The sequence below is a fragment of the Oncorhynchus keta genome, chromosome 6, assembly GCF_023373465.1.
Source record: "Oncorhynchus keta strain PuntledgeMale-10-30-2019 chromosome 6, Oket_V2, whole genome shotgun sequence".
Taxonomy (NCBI): Eukaryota; Metazoa; Chordata; class Actinopteri; order Salmoniformes; family Salmonidae; genus Oncorhynchus; species Oncorhynchus keta.
Genome location: NC_068426.1, coordinates 18,525,885 through 18,548,754, shown reverse-complemented (window position 1 = coordinate 18,548,754; position 22,870 = coordinate 18,525,885). Strand labels below are relative to the sequence as shown.

The 22,870-nt window shown below is 45.0% G+C and overlaps 1 protein-coding gene across 4 annotated transcripts in view; it reads left to right on the top strand.

Moving 5' to 3' along the window:
• LOC118385149 (gamma-aminobutyric acid receptor subunit alpha-3-like) overlaps positions 1-22,870 on the top strand; it is a 138,928-nt gene that overhangs the window by 5,578 nt on the left and 110,480 nt on the right. For all 4 annotated transcript variants that reach the window (XM_052521053.1, XM_052521054.1, XM_052521051.1 and 1 more), the window contains one exon: positions 20,847-20,953. In XM_052521053.1, the coding sequence (XP_052377013.1) occupies positions 20,868-20,953 (86 nt within the window). In that variant the 5' untranslated portion in view covers positions 20,847-20,867. The remainder of the gene's footprint in view (positions 1-20,846; positions 20,954-22,870) is intronic.

Below are 22,870 nucleotides of genomic sequence, written 5' to 3'. Positions count from 1 at the left end.
TAGTGATGCAACCAGTCAGGATGCTCTCGATGGTACAGCTGTAGAACCTTTTGAGGATCTGAGGACCCATGCCAAATCTTTTCAGTCTCCTGAGGGGGAATAGGTTTTGTCGTGCCCTCTTCACGACTGTCTTGGTGTGCTCGGACCATGTTAGGTTGAAGCTCTCAACCTGCTCCACTACAGCCACGTCGATGAGAATGGGGATGTGCTCGGTCCTCCTTTTCCTGTAGTCCGCAATCATCTCCTTTGTCTTGATCACGTTGTTGAAGAGGTTGTTGTCCTGGCACCACATGGCCAGGTCTCTGACCTCCTCCCTATAGGCTGTCTTGTCATTGTAGGTGATCAAACTTAATGATGGTGTTGGAGTCGTGCCTGGCTGTGCAGTCATGAGGAAATAGGGACTACAGGAGGGGACTGAGCACGCACCCCTCAGGGTCCCCTGTATTGAGGATCAGTGTGGTGGATGTGTTGTTACCTACCCTTACCACATGGGAGAGGCCTGTCAGGAAGTCCAGAATCCAGTTGCAGAGGGAGGTGTTTAGTCCCTGGGTACTTAGCTTAGTGATGAGCTTTGAGGGCACTATGGTGTTGAATGCTAAGCTGTAATTAATGAATAGCATTCTCACATAGGTGTTCCTTTTGTCCAGGTGTGATAGGGCAGTGTGGAATGCAATAGAGATTGCATCATCTGTGGATCTGTTGGGGTGGTATACAAATTGGAGTGGGTCTAGGGTTTCTGGGATAATGGTATTGATGTGAGCCAAGACCAGCCTTTCAAAGCACTTCATGGCTACAGATGTGAGTGCTATTGGTCGGTTGTCAACTAGGCAGGTTACCTTAGTGTTCTTGGGTACAGGGACTATGGTGGTCTGCTTGAAACATGTTGGTATTACAGACTCAGAGAAGGAGAGGTTGAACATGTCAGTGAAGACACTTGCCAGGTGGTCAGGGCATGCTCGGAGTACACATCCTGGTAATCCATCTTGCCCTGTGGCCTTGTGAATGTTCACCTGTTTAAAGGGCTTACTCACATCGGCTGCGGAGAGCATGATCACACAGTCATCCGGAACAGCTGATGCTCTCATGCATGTTTCAGTGTTACTTGCCTCAAAGCGAGCATAGAAGTTCTTTAGCTCGTTTGGTAGGCTCATGTCACTGGGCAGCTCTCAGTTGTGGTTCCCTTTGTAGTCTGTAATAGTTTGCAAGCCTTGCCACATCCGACGAGCGTCAGTGCCGGTCTAGTACGATTCGATCTTAGTCCTGTATTGACGCTTTGCCTGTTTGAACACGTCTCTGTGTGTGGAGTAAAGGTGGTCTAGAGTTTTTTTCCCTCTAGTTGCACGTTTAACATGCTGGTAGAAATGAGGTAAAAATTGATTTAAGTTTCCCTGCATTAGTCCACGGCCACTATTAGCGTCGCCTCTGGATGAGTGTTTTCCTGTTTGCTTATGGCAGTAGACAGGTCATTGATTGCGGTCTTAGTGCCAGCATCGGTTTGTGGCGGTAAATAGACAGCTACAAAGAATATAGATAAACTCTCTAGGTAGATTTTGTGGTCTACAGCTTATCATGAGATACTCTACCTCAGGTGAGCAAAACCTTGGATGTTGTGCACCAGCTGTTGTTTACAAATATACTTAGACCACAACCCCTTGTCTTACCAGAGGCTGCTGTTCTATCCTGCCGAAACAGTGTATAACCTGCCAGCTGTATGTTATTCATGTCATCTTTCAGCCACGACTCAGTGAAACAAGATATTACGATTTTTAATGTCCCGTTGGTAGTTTCATCTTGATCGTAGGTCATCGATTTTATTTTCCAATGATTGCATGTTGGCCAATAGATCGGATGACAGTGGGGGTTTACTTCCAGTACAACACAGCGAGATGGTGTCCTGATGGACATGATACGCTCTAGGTGTTTTCACACAGATAGCATTGAACAGTTAAGCCCTAATTTGTCTGTAAAGTCGATGTACAGGCTCTTAGATTTACTGTATTTAATCAAGCAGTGTTGCATTTTAGAAGAAGTTGTTATGAAAATGATTCAAAGTCAAATATGAAGGCATGATGTCACAGCTTTGGCTTAAGGATATTCTCCTGGCTTCACTCTCTCTCTCTAAGAATGACCTGGTTCTGTCTTTGAGGGACTCGTTCTAACCCACCATCCACTTTGGGCTTAAGGGCTCAATGTGATTAGTAGAGACCTGGGCCTTTTCTCCGTTCAACTCTTCTCTACATCTCTCTCTCTCTCTCTCTGCATGCCTGTGCTCACTGTACATCTTGTTATCCAAGAGCCGACAACTTCAGCCTCATAACTCGGATCTTCCCTGCAACTACGGGAAAGGAATTAAACCGAGTTCACTTCTTCTTCAACTCGTATTTTCTCTCTTACAGACAGAGAGAGGTCCATTTGTCGGTGTGATTTATTAATCAACATCAGTTTCATCATTTAAATCTCATGCTATGAGGAGAGCTAACTCTGAGTCTGATTTCAAACAGTCTGTCAGAATAGTGGCTTTAAAAAGACGTAAAGTGATCAAAATAGAGATATTAACTAGATGTCAATATTATCTTGGAAGTCAATGAAGAGAAACGGCAGGTGGGATGTTTATTCAATTTGTGCCTTATTCAAATGATAGATTTCCTGATTAGAACATCTGCAGTCGTATACATCTGCATTGGAACAGTCATTCCAATCCCAAAGTTGTTACTCAGAGTGGGACCATCAATGTTTCAACACATTTTTCAGATGCAAGAACAAATCTATAAGATATGAATGTAGGGAGGGCCAGTGGGCCAGGCATGATTCAGTGCTGGGGCGCTGAGAGCAAATGTCTGGAGAGAGTACTTGTCATGTTCCTTTACAGGGCATCTCAGGGACAGTCTTGGGACAGGTGCTTGATGGTATTGATAGGCTGGGAGTCCCAGCAGAACCTAAGAAGCTTGTCTCATACTCTCCCCATTGGTGACTCCTACTCTTCCAACTCATCCATAAGACCTGGCCATGACAGTTCTGGAACGGAATGAGTACTGACTGACGGTTGCTTTATGCTCTCCAGGTCTTTAGTTCCCTACATCCTCTCTCTCTCTCTCCAGCTCAGCATGGGAGGGCATACAGTATGCAAAGGTCTGCCTCTCTTACTTCCGTTTCTAAGTTAGCATGTAGGTTATTCAGGATTTGTAACAATGAACGGTGCTGAGAGATGCAGGTATGATTCAACAGTACTAACAACCAACCCAAAATACAGAGATGTTGTACTCACGAAGTTGCTTCAAATGAGCAACCTATAATTTCCATTCTACAGTTCTTCTTGCAAGGTCTCTATGGGTCCGGTGTCAGCCGTGCAGTCCATGCACCAGTACAGTGATTTCCCCCTAGTGAGGCTCGTGTTTACCACGTTATGTTACACCACCAGTTTTGTAGAGACCGTCCTCTGTGGACGCCTGACGGAGTGAGCATTTCATAAATGTGCTTTTGGACATTTGAGGAAAAGAGCATTAACCCACCAGCCTCTTGCCCCCAATCCATCATGCTGTCATCCCTTCGGAGGCAGGCAGGCAAAGCAAGCAGTAGGGATGGTGGAAAATTCGATACAGTTCCATATCCTGATGATTATTTTTCGAAGATATATTGTATCGTATCCTTTTGAAAATATTGCAAAATATTATTTTAGCTCTGTTTGGAAGTCTTGAAATATACAGGAGTTGTGTCGTTCGTTAGCCATTTGATGGTTACTCGAACATCCAAACAACCCCCACAATTAACATCCCAATAACAGTGAAGTCAGGCAAAGTCTGTCTGCACCAAAAATCCACTATTTTTCCGTCATAGCTTGTTCTCCATCTTCTTTTCAGCACGTTTCCGTGACTGGATGGGGTTTTCCTGGGGCATACATTTTACATCTACAATACATTATGGTGCAGTTTGCAGTGCATATAGGGGAAACACTGGTCTTTGCCTGTCTTCACTGCTATTGGGATGTTAATTCTGTACATTTCAAGACTTCCATTCATTTGTGTAGGGTCATCTTAGTTGAAAAACAGGACAGGAACAAAATGTGTGTAGTGTTTCATGTAAAAACATCCTCAGGAATATCACTGCAACAATATGTCTAATTAGTATTATCAGATTATCACACCTCATCACCGTTTACATGTACCAACATGCCCCATTAGACAGCATGCTTTTACAGTGTCCCTAACTCCTGTGACACAATAGAAAAATCAATAAATCAAAAGCATCAATAAATAAGTTAAGTGTGGAATGTAGCAATGTTATCTGTGGTATGCTTGACTGCTAGTGTTTCTGAAGAAGATCAGCCACTGCATTTGCTGGGGGAGAAATGCTGCAGTTAAAGCTAGTCTAGTGCTGCTGGAGTATGATCCATTGGGCACTTAGGCACTGAAAACGCTACTTATAATGAGATTTCTTTCTGCTCCTTCCTCTCCTTGTCTTGAGCAAACATAGCAATTTCTGATTCCTCCTCTGTACCCCAAGGCTTTCTCCATCTCACTGTCTAATAACTCTTACAGAGGAAACAGTCAAATGTTGTTATAGGAAAATGTGAAGTGAGGATACTGCACCTGACTGCAGAGAATCATTACTTTACCATAAAGCATAGTTATTTTCTAAAATGGCTCTTCGCTGCAGTATGGATGTCTTTAGTAGTGTTTCCTCTACCATGGGTTTGTTAGTAGGACACAGACTGATAGTGTATGTAAATCCCCAGTATTAGTGTCTCCAGTGAGTGGAGATGTAAACCATAGCATGTACTGTAGTAGAATTATCCCCATCGTCCCTGTCATCTCCTGTTCACAACAACAACTATCATTGGCCTAATCACTCGCTGCATATTTTTCTCATAATTTTGGTTTGTTCAGTTTCCTTCTTTGTCGTGAATCACATGATTCTATTGTGAGATGTTTTCTTTGCCCCATTTACCCCATGGTGTCTCAATGGCGTGCCGCTGTCTCAATATGTTAGCTTAAAAATACGCCGATTTAAGAATGATCAGAGCAGCAACATATTGTATAACAGCCACCCAAGTAACAGACTGTTTTCTCTGCTACCGCACGGCAACCAGTACCAATGCACCAAGTCTTGACCCAACAGGACCCGGAGTAGCTTCTACTCCCAAGCTATAAGACTGCTAAATAGTTAGTCAAATAGTTAACCAATAGCTACCCGGACGATCTGCATTGACCCTTTTTGCACTCTTTTGACTCATCACATATGCTGCTGTTACTGTTCAATATCTATCACTTTATCCCTACCTTTATGTACATATCTACCTCGATTACCTCGTACCCCTGCACATCTACTTTGTACTGGTACAGGAAGAGGCAAGTGCAGCATCTTCAGTTCTTGCAGTTCAACCTCCAATTATTGCTGGTGGTTTGAACAATATTCTTGACAGTGCCTGCCAAAACAATATGTAATAGCAAATTATCTAATACATACATTTTTTGGGGGCGATAGGTAGCCTAGCGGTTAAGATCATTGGACCAAGAGGTTGATGGTTCAAAACCCCGAGTTGGCAAGGTAGAAAAAATCTGCCGTTCTGCTCTTGAGTAAGGCATCTAAATGTGCTTCAGGCTGGGTTTCTGTATAGCACTTTGTGACATTGGCTGATATATAAAAGGGCTTTATAAATACATTTCATTGAGTTAATTATCCCTCAACAACTGCTTCATGGGTGTCGATTTAAGGCAGCCCCCTGCACCTCTCTGATTCGGAGGAGTTGGAAGACACATTTCGGTTGAATGCATTCAGTTGTGCAACTGACTAGGTATCCCCTTTGCCCGTGTATTTTTCTGTTATTTCTGTTATTGTTTTCTTTCTGCATTTTTGGAGAAAGGCCTGTAAGCATTTCACTGTTAGTCTACACCTGTTGTTTACGAAGCATGTGAGAAATACAATTTGATTTGATATAAAAGTCAAGGTTTTGCCCAAGTAGTGGAAAAGGTGGGCTGTATATGATGTAATACGACATTGCTTGGAGTGCAGTTGGTGTGCTGAAGTAGCGATTGGTCTATAGCAGGAACCCTTAACGCTCTAAGACAGATTTTTCATGGGAGGAAAACTTCTATCCCAAGTTGAACATCTGCTTTCCATTGTAATGGGAAAAGTGTGTATTTCATGTACTGTTGTAATGATCTGTGCAGAGGCTGTTGAAGTATCCTGCAGGTCTCTAGAAAGACTAATTGTACAGTCACACTAATTTGCATAATTATTCTAAAAGTATTTTATCTTCACAAATCTAGCTATTTAGCTGAGTATATGTGTGTGGAGGCTTGAGATGTGTATCTGGATAGATAGACAGGGTTGGATTTCAATATGGTACACAATATTGAAGCCTTCTCTGTTATCCTATTGCGAGTGCCTGTTTGGGGTCATTCCAAATAGTTAAATGTCTCTCGCACCAGTATGTACATACAGCCGGGAGAACAAGTATTTGATACACTGCCAATTTTGCAGGTTTTCCTACTTACAAAGCATGTAGAGGTCTATAATTTTTTATCATAGGTACACTTCAACTGTGAGAGACGGAATCTAAAACAAAAATCCAGAAAATCACATTGTATGATTTTTAAGTAATTAATGAGCATTTTATTCCATGACATAAGTATTTGATACATCAGAAAAGCAGAAGTTAATATTTGGTACAGAAATCTTTGTTTGCAATTACAGATTGCTCCGAGTGGAGTTTAGACCAAAACGCTCTATTTTTGTCTCATCAGACCACATGACCTTCTCCCATTCCTCCTCTGGATCATCCAGATGGACATTGGAAAACTTCAGACGGGCCTGGACATGCGCTGGCTTGAGCGGGGGGCCTTGCGTGCACTGCAGGATTTTAATCCATGACGGCGTAGTGTGTTACTAATGGTTTTCTTTGAGACTGTGGTCCCAGCTCTCTACAGGTCATTGACCAGGTCCTGCCGTGTAGTTCTGGGCTGATCCCTCACCTTCCTCATGACCTCATTGATGCCCCACGAGGTGAGATCTTGCATGGAGCCCCAGACCGAGGGTGATTGACCGTCATCTTTAACTTCTTCCATTTTCGAATAATTGCGCCAACAGTTGTTGCCTTCTCACCAAGCTGCTTGCCTATTGTCCTGTAGCCCATCCCAGCCTTGTGCAGGTCTACAATTTGATCCCTGATGTCCTTACACAGCTCTCTGGTCTTGCCCATTGTGGAGAGGTTGGAGTCTGTTTGATTGAGTGTGTGGACAGGTGTCTTTTATACAGGTAACGAGTTCAAACAGGTGCAGTTAATACAGGTAATGAGTGGAGAACAGGGGGGCTTCTTAAAGAAAAACTAACAGGTCTGTGAGAGCCGGAATTCTTACTGGTTGGTAGGTGATCAAATACTTATGTCATGCAATAAAATGGTAATTAATTACTTAAAAATCATACAATGTGATTTTCTGGATTTTTGTTTTAGATTCCGTCTCTCACAGTTGAAGTGTACCTATGATAAAAAATGGCAGACCTCTACATGCTTTGTAAGTAGGAAAACCTGCAAAATCGACAGTGTATCAAATACTTGTTCTCCCCACTCTATATGCCAGCAGGTTGGTCCTGCTCAGTCCCTAGATGGGTGGACAAATGCTGCTGGAAGTGGTGTTGGAGGGCCAGTAAGAAACACTCTTTCCTCTGGTCTAAAAAATATCCCAATGCCCCAGGGCAAGGAGTGGGGACATCCGTCTTTTGGATGGGACGTTAAACGGGTGTCCAGACTCTCTGAGGTGATTAAAGATCCCATGGCACTTATCGTAAGAGTAGGGGGGTTACCCCTGGTGTCCTAGCTAAATTCCCAAACTGACCCACAAACCGTCATGGTCACCTAATAATCCCCAGTTTGCAATTGACTCATTCATCCCCCTCCTCTCCCCTGTAACTATTCCCCAGGTTGTTGCTGTAAATGAGAATGTGTTCTCAGTCAACTTACCTGGTAAAATAATGGATAAATTAAAAAAATATATATATGAAGGTTGCTTGTCTGCTATGTAATTCCAGTTTGTATTGTCATACAGCTATCAGATAATGGATTGTGAAATATAAATACATTTGTGGCATCTTCCCCACTTGTGCCCTTTTTGAAACATAATATGAGCAAATGCTTAACTGGATCGTGTTCACATTCCATGTATTAGTTCTATGGGAATTACTGTATCTGCAGAGCTGTTCATTTCTGTATTGTACAGTTTGCAGATTTTGATAAATGGGTGTCAAATATTGCAGATACAGCAATATCTTAGAAGAAATTGCCCGATCGTGCTTTATCTGAACACATGTATGTAGTTGGGAGGGCATTATAGGACTTACCCTTTCTTTAGTTGACAGTTGCATATAAATGAACAGTCAATGGATTTCTGAAAATATCTATTGAGTCGATGTTGTTTGTTAGCCATCCATATGATGCTTAGTCAAACACAAGATGTTTCTTGGCCACGACTCCTCCTCATCACGCATGAGTCAGTGTTTCCCTGTCTGCTCTCGCCAGAGGGAGCGTAAACATTGCTTTGAAGTGGATTATACAGCCCAAGGAGCAGACTTAGACCATTCCTCCACCGTTCTCACTGCAGCATCCCATATGCTTATCACATTCATATGAAAGCCAAATTGTTTTTGTTTAGCCTCATACACTGACCATGCCTGTTTCATGAGGAGTCATTCTTGCTCTTGGAGGTGATATGTTCTTCATTGGAAAACACCTCTCTCTGCCCCTGTCATGATTCAGCCCATCAACTTGTACAGGCTTTTAGAGGAGCCAAGCTGTTGACAGGCCATGTTGACCTTGCCTAGTCAGCTATTAAAGTCAGTTCCATCTCTGCTGTCTGCTCCTGGAGTCCTGCGACCGCAGCACTAATATCACAGTATCACATTAATACAAATCTTAATGAAGTTGACTCACCTTGCAGTTATAAGTGACTAAATGTGGTTCCCTTTCGATTTACATGGCCTGTCAGAGTCCCCTGTACCTCCCACTAGTGTGCTCCTCTTCTGAATGTCCTGGACTGTTAGATTTAGGGGTTACAAAGTCAAAGCTGTCAGATGGTTAGTGCCATTTTCAGCCCCCCAGCCTGTGTGTGAACAGGAGTAGACAGCCCAGACTGAAGCTGCTGCCCCCGTGGAGGTGTGGTGTCTCTGGTCATCTTCAAAGTGGTAACACAAACCGCTGGTGGCTTGGTGGGTACTGAATTGTCAACTTTATGAATAATGAGGAGGGAGAATATCTACAATGCCTTCAGAAAGTATTCACACCCCTTGACTTTTTCCACATTTGTTGTGTTACATCCTGAATTTAAAATGGATTAAATATATTTTGAATACTTTTTGAAGGCATTTTGAAATTCCCATATATTCATAGAAAGTAAATGATAAAATGCCACAGATATAGGAAAGTGGCCTCGTACAACCATCCTGATTTTGCGAGCTTACATCTGTGGAGCAAAACAGAATGTGAGCTGGCAAGATCCAAATGGTCATACGAGGTTAACAGTACAGGGCTAGAATGAAACATGGTATAGAAGAGAATTCCAGTCCACATGGTATATGGTCAAAAGAGGCCCTGAAAATCCAGCTCAGACAAGGGAGAGGACGACAGTTTAACTTCTTGCCTGCTTGCAGTCCAGTGACAGTGACACTGTCTGTTTATAGCCCTTAATGTGGACCTCTGTCCTCCTCATTTGCGAGAGTTTGTTTTCAGGATATTAATAATTTGTTTGTGGTGCAGCCTTTTGCCTTTTAGGCACGAGGTACACTATATTTACAAAAGTATGTGGACACCCCTTCAAATTAGTGGATTTGGCCATTTCAACCATACCTGTTGCTGACAGGTGTATAAAATTGAGCACACTGCCATGTAATCTCCATAGACAAACATTGGCAGTAGAATGGCCTTACTGAAAAGCTCAGTGACTTTCAATGTGGCACCATCATAGGATGCCACCTTTCAACAAGTCAGTTTGTGAAATCTCTGGCCTGCTAGAGCTGCCCCGGTCAATTGTAGTGCTGTTATTGTGAAGTGGAAAAGTCTAGGAGCAACAACGGCTCAGCCACGAAGTGGTAGGCCAAACACAAGCACAATAACTGTTCGTTGGGAGCTTCATGAAATGGGTTTCCATGGCTGATCAGCTGCACAGAAGCCTCAGGTCACCATGCGCAATGCCAAGCGTCAGCTGGAGTGGTGTAAAGCTCACCGCCATTGGACTCCAGAGCAGTGGAAATGCATTCTCTGGAGTGATGAATCACGCTACCATCTGGCAGTCTGACGAACAAATTTGGGTTTAGCAGATGCCAAGAGAACGCTACCAACTGTAAATTTTGGTGGAGGAGGAATAATGGTCTGGGGCTTTTTTTCATTGTTTGGGCTATGCCCCTTAGTTCCAGTGAAGGGAAATCTTAACGCTACAGCACACAATGACATTCTAGATGATTCTGTGCTTCTTCCAACTTTGTGGCAACATTTTGGGGAAGGCAATGTCTTGTTTCAGCATGACAATGCCCCCGTGCACAAAGCATACAGAAATGGTTTGTCGACATCGGTGTGGAAGTACCTGACTGGACTGTGTAGAGCCATGACCTCAACCCTATTGAACACCTTTGGGATCAATTGGAACGCCGACTGCGAGCCAGACCTAATCGCCTGACATCCGTGCCCGATCTCACTCATGCTCTTGTGACTGAATGGAAGCAAGTTCCCGCAGAAATGTTCCAACATCTAGCGGAAAGCATTCCCCGAAGATTGGAGGCTGTTATAGCAGCAAAGGGGGAAGCAACTCCATATTAATGTCCATGATTTGGGAATGTGATGATTGGTGAGCAGGTGACCACATACTTTTGGTCATGTTGTGTAACAACAACAGTATGAAGGAAATGTCTTTGTGAGACACGCCCATTGGAAAGGCTGCAGTCGATTGTTCACTCAGCCTTTGGTCACTGAGGCACCCAGCAACCTTGTCTTAGACTACAGATAAATGTATCAATGACATTTAAGACTGTTAGATATAAGATATGTGAGATGATGACCACAATGCGAGCAGGTCTTGCTTAAATAGGAAGCAGTAGATGTCATGACATTAACAGACACAATTTTCTGTCAGACATTATAGGGCAGGGAATTGTTATTTCTGGCTCTGGAGGGCTGGCATCCTCTCTGCTTTTATGGATAACATAAAATCTCTGATGTCTAACAATCCAGAATGACTTGTAATATAGGCCCATTAATAAAAACGCTGAAAGAGAGAATGATTAAACAAAGTAATTTGGTGCTCAGCTGCAATGAACATGGGGGATGCCCCCGTCTAAAGTGTTTCAGCCCAAGAGGAATGCATCCATCAGGGATACAGACACGTTTGGGGATGGGACAGACCTGCAGAGATGTGTCCCGAGTGAGCACTTGAAAGAGCTCAAATCTTTAACATCTGTTTAACCATCCTCAGATCATTTGTGTTCCTCAGCTCTTGTAACAGAGAACATTTTCTAAATACCCCTGAGGAAGATCTGTGTTTGATCCTCGATCTGTAAGGCTGTGAAAGTGATTTGGGGATGGGATGATGGGTTCTCACCGTCATCCATATAAAAGGGCGAGAGGCTGTGAACCACTACACAGCTTCTGTAAGCGGTTAGCTGTATGAGCTCAGCTGACCCACAGAGCAGAGCCACAGTGTGAGAACAGGGGTGTGATGCCGACCAGTGGTCTGGCCACCACTGACCCACAGAGCAGAGCCACAGAGTGAGAACAGGGGTGTGATGTCGACCAGTGGTCTGGCCACCACTGACCCACAGAGCAGAGCCACAGTGTGAGAATAGGGGTGTGATGTCGACCAGTGACCTGGCCACCACTGACCCACAGAGCAGAGCCACAGTGTGAGAACAGGGGTGTGATGTCGACCAGTGACCTGGCCACCACTGACCCACAGAGCAGAGCCACAGTGTGAGAACAGGGGTGTGATGTCGACCAGTGACCTGGCCACCACTGACCCACAGAGCAGAGCCACAGTGTGAGAACAGGGGTGTGATGTCGACCAGTGACCTGGCCACCACTGACCCACAGAGCAGAGCCACAGTGTGAGAACAGGGGTGTGATGTCGACCAGTGACCTGGCCACCACTGACCCACAGAGCAGAGCCACAGTGTGAGAACAGGGGTGTGATGCCGACCAGTGGTCTGGCCACCACTGACCCACAGAGCAGAGCCACAGTGTGAGAACAGGGTGGTGATGTCGACCAGTGGTCTGGCCACCACTGACCCACAGAGCAGAGCCACGGTGTGAGAACAGGGGTGTAATGTCGACCAGTGACCTGGCCACCACTGACCCACAGAGCAGAGCCACAGTGTGAGAACAGGGGTGTAATGTCGACCATTGACCTGGCCACCACTGACCCACAGAGCAGAGCCACGGTGTGAGAACAGGGGTGTGATGTCGACCATTGACCTGGCCACCACTGACCCACAGAGCAGAGCCACGGTGTGAGAACAGGGGTGTAATGTCGACCATTGACCTGGCCACCACTGACCCACAGAGCAGAGCCACGGTGTGAGAACAGGGGTGTGATGCCGACCAGTGACCTGGCCACCACTGACCCACAGAGCAGAGCCACAGTGTGAGAATAGAGGTGTAATGCCGACCAGTGACCTGGCCACCACTGACCCACAGAGCAGAGCCACAGTGTGAGAACAGGGGTGTGATGCCGACCAGTGACCTGGCCACCACTGACCCACAGAGCAGAGCCACAGTGTGAGAATAGAGGTGTAATGCCGACCAGTGACCTGGCCACCACTGACCCACAGAGCAGAGCCACAGTGTGAGAACAGGGGTGTGATGTCGACCAGTGACCTGGCCACCACTGACCCACAGAGCAGAGCCACAGTGTGAGAATAGAGGTGTAATGCCGAGCTTCCCTAATGTTCCTTGTCCTTTTAAAGCGGTGGAGCTGATGGACAGACAGACCCGCTGGTACCTTCATTTATTTGTTCCGTATTTTACCAGGTGAGTTGACTGAGAATACATTCTCCTTTACAGCAACGGCCTGGAGAAAGTTACAAAACATCATCAAAATGCATAGTTAATATACTGTATAAGCAAGCAAAAAAAACACAAACACAATGAAATATAAACACAAGATCAAGGTCCTCAAACAGCCATCTGGACTGTCTCGGAGGCACCATTTCATCCATTCCACAAGCAAGGTGGATCTACGAGACTTCCAAGAGGAACGGCATACTTTCTAATACAGTGACGTGTGCTGAAATTAGCGCCTGTAATAAAGCGGAGTTCGCTATGAGAAACTTTGTGGTATTTGACTATTGACAAATGTGGCCATGGAGATAAAGTGAGCTGAGGTTTTTGACCTTTCTCTCTGATGGTTTGACAGGTGCCGGCAGAGTGATGTCTATTTTTTTTTTTTTTAATGAACACAAACGCAAGTGATTGAGAGAATTGAGCCTTGCCGCTCTTTGGCAGGACTGCACATACCAAAGCAGATTTTTCCACGCCTTTAGAAGATGATAGAGGTGTCAGAAAACACTCCGTGTTTAATCATTTATCTTTTTCAGAGAACGATTGTGACCATATGTGGCTTCTCTGTTGGCTTGTCATGAAGGAATCTGGCATCAACTGATCTTACAATCAGAGCAGTGTAGACACAGACCATGAAGTATTAGATAAACACTTAGCCACCTTCTCAGAAGTAACTTCTTATTGTTACAGTGTGAGTAACACAGTGTGTGTCATCCTGTCAAGAAATCTAATGGCTTCGCACTAGTGCCAGAATCTAGAACAACTAGAATAGATCAATAGGGTAGATGAAGTATTTTATATTTACAATGCGGCTTCCACCTCCCATCTCAAAGAGTAGTAATAACTCTGTCTCCACCTCTCCCCGCCCACTCCTCCCATTTCCTCTCCTCTACCCTCCTCTCCCGCCTTCTCTCTCACACACACACACACACACACACACACACACACACACACACACACACACACACACACACACACACACACACACACACACACACACACACACGAGACAGTTGAGGCGCAATTGATTTGAGCTGGAATCTGGCTGCTTCATATCCCATCAGTTCCTTTGCTCTGGATAACATCTTGCCTTTACCAGTAGTGTCTATACATGGACCGATAAATTATTTTAATTTATTTATCTTTCGTCTCTCTGTTTCACAATTTTCCATCAATTCGCAGGTGGCTGAATCTCACCGGAGAAATCAGAGCGAGGGATACAGCGCTCCCCTGTCTTAGTATGTGTAGCCCATGTATCTGATGCTGTATAACATGTTGCTGCCGTAGCATTAGATTGATTGATGCCAGCAAGCGTTTGGCCTCCCTTGATAACATTTTTATCAAATAATTAGCCAATCAGCATTGAGCTGAGCTCAACTGTGGGTTGTCCCGGCACAGCAAAACGCCAACCAAGGGAGGCCAGTTTGGATTTGGCTTCACACCAATCAAATAACATCCTAAGCAAAATGTCATCATTGTCAGACTTCTGGTCTGCTTGTGTTGCTGTCCTGCAGTAGCGAGTTTGCTAAATTGGTTCTTTCCTAAGCAATGTATGGAGATGTGGATTTGGACTTGTAGTTTTGACTTAATTCTCTGTACAGGCCAATGATTATGATGGCAATTCGGATCTTACCATAGATTCATATATTGTGCCACAGTCCTGAGACGATTGAAGTTCAATATGTAGCCTACAGTAGATGTACAGTTGAAGTCAGAAGTTTACATACACCTTAGTAAAATACATTTAAACTCAGTTTTTCACAATTCCTGACATTTAATCTTAGTTAAAATTCCCTGTCTTAGATCAGTTAGGATCACCACTTTATTTTAAGAATGTGAAATGTCAGAATAGTAGTAGAGATAATGATTTATTTCAGCTTTTATTTATTTAATCACATTCCTAGTGGCTCAGAAGTTTACATACACTCAATTAGTATTTGGTAGCATTGCCTTTAAATTGTTTAACTTGGGTCAAACGTTTCAGGTAGCCTTCCACAAGCTTCCCATAATAAGTTGGGTGAATTTTGGCCCATTCCTCCTGACAGAGCTGGTGTAACTGAGTCAGGTTTGTTGTCCCGCCTTGCTCGCACACACCTTTTCACTTCTGCCCACAAATTTTCTATAGGATTGAGGTCAGGGCTTTGTGATGGCCACTCCAATACCTTGACGTTGCAACTTGGAAGTATGCTTGGGGTCAGTGTCCATTTGGAAGACCCATTTGCGACCAAGCTTTAGCTTCCTGACGGATGTCTTGAGATGTTGCTTCAACATATCCACATAATTTCCCTTCCTCATGATGCCATCTATTTTGTGAAGTGCAACAGTCCCTCCTGCAGCAAAGCACCCCCACAACATGATGCTGCCACCCTCGTGCTTCACAGTTAGGATGGCGTTCTACGGCTTGCAAACTTCCCCCTTTTCCTTCCAAACATAACGTGGTCATTATGGCCTAACAATTCTATTTTTGTTTCATCAGACCAGAGGACATTTCTCCAAAAAGTATGATCTTTGTCCCCATGCGCAGTAGCAAACCGTATTCTGGCTTTTTTATAGCGGTTTTATGATGGATATAGATACTTTTGGACCTGTTTCCTCCAGCATCTTCACAATGTCCTTTGCTGTTGTTCTGGGATTGATTTGCACTTTTCACACCAAAGTATGTTCATCTCTAGGAGACAGAACGTGTCTCCTTCCTGAGCGGTATGATGGCTGTGTGGTCCCATGGTGTTTATACTTGCATACTATTATTTGTAAAGATGAACGTGGTACCTTCAGGCGTTTGGAAATTGCTCCCAAGGATGAACCAGACTTGTGGCGTTCTGCAATTTTTGTTCTGAGGTCTTGGCTGATTTATTTTGATTTTCCCGTGAAGTCAAGCAAAGAGGCACTGAGTTTGAAGGTGCCTAAGTGTATGTAAACTTCCGACTTCAACTGTATGTAGCCTAGTAGGCTCACGCTAACTAGTTAGCTAACTTAGCTGGTTCATTGTTGCCCATGCGAGGAAGTTAGGCTAGCAAACATTTGAACATTTGATAGCCTATGAAAACATAAACTAAAAGCGTACTGTATGACAGAGTCATAGACTGTTTTGCCTACATGAAAGAGATGAGGATGGCATTGGCGTTCAACTAGTTTACAAGTAGGGTGAGTCAACATGTATTTTTATATTTTTTTACTTGCGCACGCACACAAGCTCACACACACACACACACACACACACACACACACACACACACACACACACACACACACACACACACACACACACACACACACACATGTACACACACACACACACACGTACACACACACACACACACACACACACACACACACACACACACACACACACACACACACACACACACACACACACACACACACACACGCACACGTACACACACGTACACACACACACACACACACGTACACACACACGTACACACACACACACACACGTACACACGTACACACACACACACACACGTACACACGTACACACACACACACACACACACACACACACACGTACACACACACACACACGTACACACACACACACACACACACACACACACACACACACACACACACACACACACACACACACACACACACGTACACACACACACGTACACACACACACACACACACACGTACACACACACACACACACACACACACACACACACACACACACACACAGGTACACACACACAGGTACACACACAGGTACACACACACACACACACACACACACACACACACACACACACACACACACACACACACACACACACACACACACACACACAGACAGAAATCAGTACCATGGACATGATATTTAGCAACATTGATTGGACAAAATGTGTTTGTTTTTCATTTTGATTTCAGTGTTTTAAACTAAGCATATACTGTATATAGCCTTGTTGATTTGACGATGTTTACACGTAAGTTGAAATCATGCTGGAATAGCCGAGGCAGTGCTCCTGTTGTCTTTGTGTTGACTTGGGGTAACACGGTCGTTCTAAATCAGTAGTTGTTTAGTAGACTGTCGGAAACAGTAACTTGCTTGACAATACTGCATGTCACATGACATGTTTTTTTTACGTGCAATATTTGCTTTGGGGACTTCACCGGACAGATGTTGTGTTCCAGTTTTGTGATGAAACAAATGTATGTGTCGTTGAATGTTCTTCCTCCACTTTGTGACTGTCTTTTTGTTGTCACGGCCTTATTGTGTACTGTATCAAGGTGGCGTGTGAAGGAATGGGTTATAGAGCAAACACAATTATCACAATGGAAGTTGTAATATGGCTTTTTTTACTGGCTTGGCTTCCCCTGTGATTTTACCCACACGCACCACTACTGTTTTCAACAGAAGTCCACCTGTCTACATTTACAGTGTAAGGCAACGCAGTATTTATGTTGTGACATTTATATGGTGGCGTTTCGTGCCAATTTTCTTTGCGTCAAATAAAAGGCATATATATTCTCCAGGCTTGGCTTAAAGGGCAATAGTTTTTTGTTTGTTTAGCTTTTCGGTCTTGTTGCCAGTACCTCCGTCCCTACAGTCTTTGTTTGTTCGAAGTGCATTCATGTGTGGGTGATTCCATTATTAATCCATACAAAGCCCCTATATCGTTGGTGTGTCTCTGAAGAAACAGCAGTTTTACAAAGTATCCTCTTAAGGGGAAAGCACAGGGACTCCCTAATGCTGCAGCCTGCTGCCTGGGTGAAGCTCCAATCAGAGCTTCGCTGCCTGCGTGAGAGGAATTACTCAGTATTTATGCTCCATGGCTTTTGTGATGCTGCATATTGGGCAGAAAAGCAAATAAATTCCCTCGTCTTCACTGCTTTTGGCTCGCGCAGCAAGGAAACAAATTGGACTTGTTTCATCTGAAATTTAAATAATTAGCTTTTGTTAGCGAGTCCAGGTTTTCCTCCTAGTGCTAAAATATTCATATTAGTTTTGTCATCATTGCATCTAAAACTTGAGTTGCTCATAGCTGACAGTAAAGGCTATGTTGTCATCATTTTCAGTAGGAGTCAGTACTACAGTATTAACAAGCATGTATAGGAAGGTGACTACAAAGGTTAAATCCCACCTGGGCAGGTTAATTCACCTGTAATATTTTGAAGAGCTTTGTCACTTACCATGGGTTGGGACATTAACATGACTTATTTACTACATACAATACAGTATGGAAGGCCCAAAGCTTCCATGACTAATAACCTGTAATTTCATACTGTATATATCTACTCAAAGCCTAGCATTTTGGCTCAGTATCTATCTTCATGGCCATAGAAGAACATCAAACCATTAATATGTGCCTCTCTGTCTGTCTGTCTGTCTATCTGTCTGTCTGTCTGTCTGACTGACAAAGCTTGTCATGAGGCCAGAGCAACAGGAAGTCAATTTAGATCCAGTTCCCTCAGGACACCTGCCAGTGAATTATGTGTTTCACTGTTTTCAACTGTTTTCATTCTGCTTTCCAGGACTGGACATACATATTGATCTGAGATGCTAATTCATCTTAACAATAGTGATGGGGGGGAAACATCGATACAGTTGATGATGATGATTGAGTGGGTGCTTATACAGTGTTTGTCCTAATTCACACATGTGTGTAGTATACCAATGTGGGAATTGGAATGTAATTTTTTTGCATATCCCAACTACCTTACACACCCTCGGAGAGTGGGGTTATGGCCAGGGTCCGTCATTATCAACGGCAAACCTGGAGCAGTAAGGTGGTAAGTGCCTTGCTCAAGGGCACATTGACAGATCTTCCACCTTGTGGGCTCAGGGATTTGAACTACCAACCTTTCAGTTACTGGCCCAATACTCTAACTGCTAGGCTACTTGCCACAATGTTATTTTAGACAATATGACACTTTGACTCCCATGTATCAATTTGTTATATACATACATACATACATACATACATACATACATACATACATACATACATACATACATACATACATACATACATACATACAGTGCATTCGGAAAGTATTCAGACCCTTTGACCCTTTGACTTTTTCCACATTTTGTTACTTTACAGCCTTATTCTAAAATGTATTAACTCATTTTGTCCCCCTCATCAATCTACACACAATAACCCATCATGACAAAGCACATTTTTAATTTTTTTTATTTTAGCAAATTTATAAAATAAAAACATTTGAAATATAAAATTCCTCAAGTCTTATTGGGTACGACGCTACACGCTTGGCACAACCAGAATTTGTGGAGTTTCTCTTCTCTGCAGATGCTATCAGGCTCTGTCAGGTTGGATGAGGAGCGTCGCTGCACAGCTAGTTTCAGGTTTCTCCAGAGATGTTCAAACACTCAAGGACATTCAGAGACTTGTGCTTTGTGCTTAGGTTCGTTGTCCTGTTGGAAGGTAAACCTTTGTCCCAGTCTGGGGCCCTGAGCACTCTGGAGCAGGTTTTCATCAAGGATCTCTCTGGACTTTGCTCCGTTCATCTTTCCCTTAATCCTGACTAGACTCCCAGTCCTTGCCGCAGAAAAACATCCCCACAGCATGGTGCTGCCACCTCCATGCTTCACCGTAGGGATGGTGCCAGGTTTCCTTCAGACTTGGCATTCAGGCCAAAGAGTTCAATCTTGGATTCATCAGACCAGAGAATCTTGTTTCTCAAGGTCTGAAAGTCCTTTAGGTGCCTTTTGACAAACTCCAAGTGGGCTGTCATGTGCCTTTTTACTGAGGAATGGCTTCCGTCTGGCCACTTTACCATAAAGGCCTGAGTGGTGGAGTGCTGCAGATGGTTGTCCTTCTGGAAGGTTCTTCAATCTCCACAGAGGAACTTTGGAGCTCTTTCAGAGTGACCATCGGATTCTTATTGTTGAGCCCTGACTTCACAACACATTTCCCAATTGGGACGTTAAAAATAACTCGAGGGGATTCTCTCCTGTTTGCTCAGTTTTGCCGGGTGGCCAGCTCTAGGAAGAGGTGGTTCCAAACTTTTTCCATTTAAGATTGATGGAGGCCACTGTGTTCTTGGGGACCTTCAATGGTGAATCATTTTTTTGGTACCCTTCCCCAGATCTCAACTAAATCCTGTCTTGGAGCTCTATGGACAATTCCTTCGACCTCATGGCTTGGTTTTTGCTCTGACATGCACTGTCAACTGTGGGACCTTATATAGACAGGTGTGTGCCTTTCCAAATCATGTCCAATCAATAGAATTACCACAGGTGGACTCCAATCAAGTTGTATAAACATCTCAAGGATCATCGATAGAAGCAGGATGCACCTGAGCTCTATTTCGAGTCTCATAGCAAAGGGCCTGAATACTGTAAATAAGGTATTTTTCTTTTTTTTTACATTTGCAAACATTTCTAAAAACCTGTTTTTGCTTTGTCATTATGTGTGTAGATAGGTGAGGATTTATTTTTTCAATCCATTTTAGAATAAGGCTGTAATGTAACAACATTTGTAAAAAGTCAAGGGGTCGGAATACTTTCCAAACGCACTATATATATACAGTGCCATTTAAAGGTTTGGACACACCTACTGTACACATTCCAGGATCTTTCTTTATTTGACTATATTCTACATTGTAGAATAATAGCGAAGGCATCAATACTATGAAATAACGCGTATGGACTCATGTAGTAACCAAAAAAGTGTTAAACAAATCAAAATACATTTTATTTTTGAGATTCTTCAAAGTAGGCACTCTTTGCCTTGATGACAACATTTCACACTCTTGGAGGTCCTTGGCAATTCCTAGCCCTAACTAACATGTACATCTGTCTGTCCTTCTCTCTTTTCTGCAGGGTTTTGGGCCATATTTTGATATGGCTGCCACTCTCCAGAAACTTGCAGTATTCGTGTCGGGCATATGGATCTGCCTCCTGCTCCTCAACCCCTTTCCACAAACCGGGTAGGATGACTCATAGTTCACTCCCTTCTCTCCCCTAGCTCTCTTCCATTTCCAGCCACTCGCTCTTCTCCACCTCCTCCTCCCTCCCGTCCTCTTCTGTCCCCCATTTTGAAGCTCTGGGGATGTGTTGCAGCTAATACATTCATTAATATGGCCCTTGTACTGTAGCCAGGCTTTATGATCTGCAGAATACCATTTGGAGGCAGACGTGGCCCAGTGTAAATAGCTATTGGATTTCTAGTGGCAAAGCGAGGCTCAATAAACCTGGAGGAAGGGAAGGGAGGCTGGCCTGCCGACAGAGCAGAGGGGAGACCCGAGGGAAGGCTGGCTTGCCGACAGAGCAGAGGGGAGACCTGAGGGAAGGCTGGCCTGCCGACAGAGCAGACGGGAGACCGAGAGAAGGCTGGCCTGTCGACAGAGCAGAGGGGAGACCCGAGAGAAGGCTGGTCTGCCGACAGAGCAGAGGGGAGACCCGAGAGAAGGCTGGTCTGCCGACAGAGCAGAGGGGAGACCCGAGAGAAGGCTGGTCTGCCGACAGAGCAGAGGGGAGACCCGAGAGAAGGCTGGTCTGCCGACAGAGCAGAGGGGAGACCCGAGAGAAGGCTGGTCTGCCGACAGAGCAGAGGGGAGACCCGAGAGAAGGCTGGTCTGCCGACAGAGCAGAGGGGAGACCCGAGAGAAGGCTGGTCTGCCGACAGAGCAGAGGGAGACCCGAGAGAAGGCTGGTCTGCCGACAGAGCAGAGGAGACCCGAGAGAAGGCTGGTCTGCCGACAGAGCAGAGGGGAGACCCGAGAGAAGGCTGGTCTGCCGACAGAGCAGAGGGGAGACCCGAGAGAAGGCTGGTCTGCCGACAGAGCAGAGGGGAGACCCGAGAGAAGGCTGGTCTGCCGACAGAGCAGAGGGGAGACCCGAGAGAAGGCTGGTCTGCCGACAGAGCAGAGGGAGACCCGAGAGAAGGCTGGTCTGCCGACAGAGCAGAGGGAGACCCGAGAGAAGGCTGGCCTGCTGACAGAGCAGAGGGAGACCCGAGAGAAGGCTGGCCTGCCGACAGAGCAGAGGGGGAACCCGAGAGAAGGCTGGGCGGCCGACAGAACAGAGGGGAGACCCGAGAGAAGGCTGGTCTGCTGACAGAGCAGAGGGGGGACACGAGAGAAGGCTGGCCTGCCGACAGAGCAGAGGGGAGACCCGAGAGAAGGCTGGGCGGCCGACAGAGCAGAGGGGGGACCCGAGAGAAGGCTGGGCGGCCGACAGAACAGAGGGGAGACCCGAGAGAAGGCTGGTCTGCCGACAGAGCAGAGGGGAGACCCGAGAGAAGGCTGGTCTGCCGACAGAGCAGAGGGGAGACCCGAGAGAAGGCTGGTCTGCCGACAGAGCAGAGGGGAGACACGAGAGAAGGCTGGGCGGCCGACAGAGCAGAGGGGGGACCCGAGAGAAGGCTGGGCGGCCGACAGAGCAGAGGGGGGACCCGAGAGAAGGCTGGGCGGCCGACAGAACAGAGGGGAGACCCGAGGGAAGGCGAGAGATTGCTTAGCCTAGATTGCAATTCCATGGGGCCAGTTAGCTTTCACTTCCTATTCGCAGCACGCGGCACTGTAAGAAGGTGTACAGCCAGGAAGTTCTTGCCAAGACATAGTCATAGACAAGGCCTAAGATTACTGCATTATTCCTACCCCAGTCCATTCCCCCAGTGCAGTGTGCTGCATTCTCTAGCCTTGTGTATCCATTGAAGACCATTTTAAACCATGGGCAAGGCTCCCTAGCCTATCCAACCTTTTTAGAACACTGTTGCTTACCCTCGCTGACCCTTACACAATCAATTAACACCTACCCCTCTCCACCTATTCCATTAGTTTGCTACAGAGAGATTTCTCTCCATCCATTGAAGAGAGTCAAATGAGTCATACAAAGCTTTACAG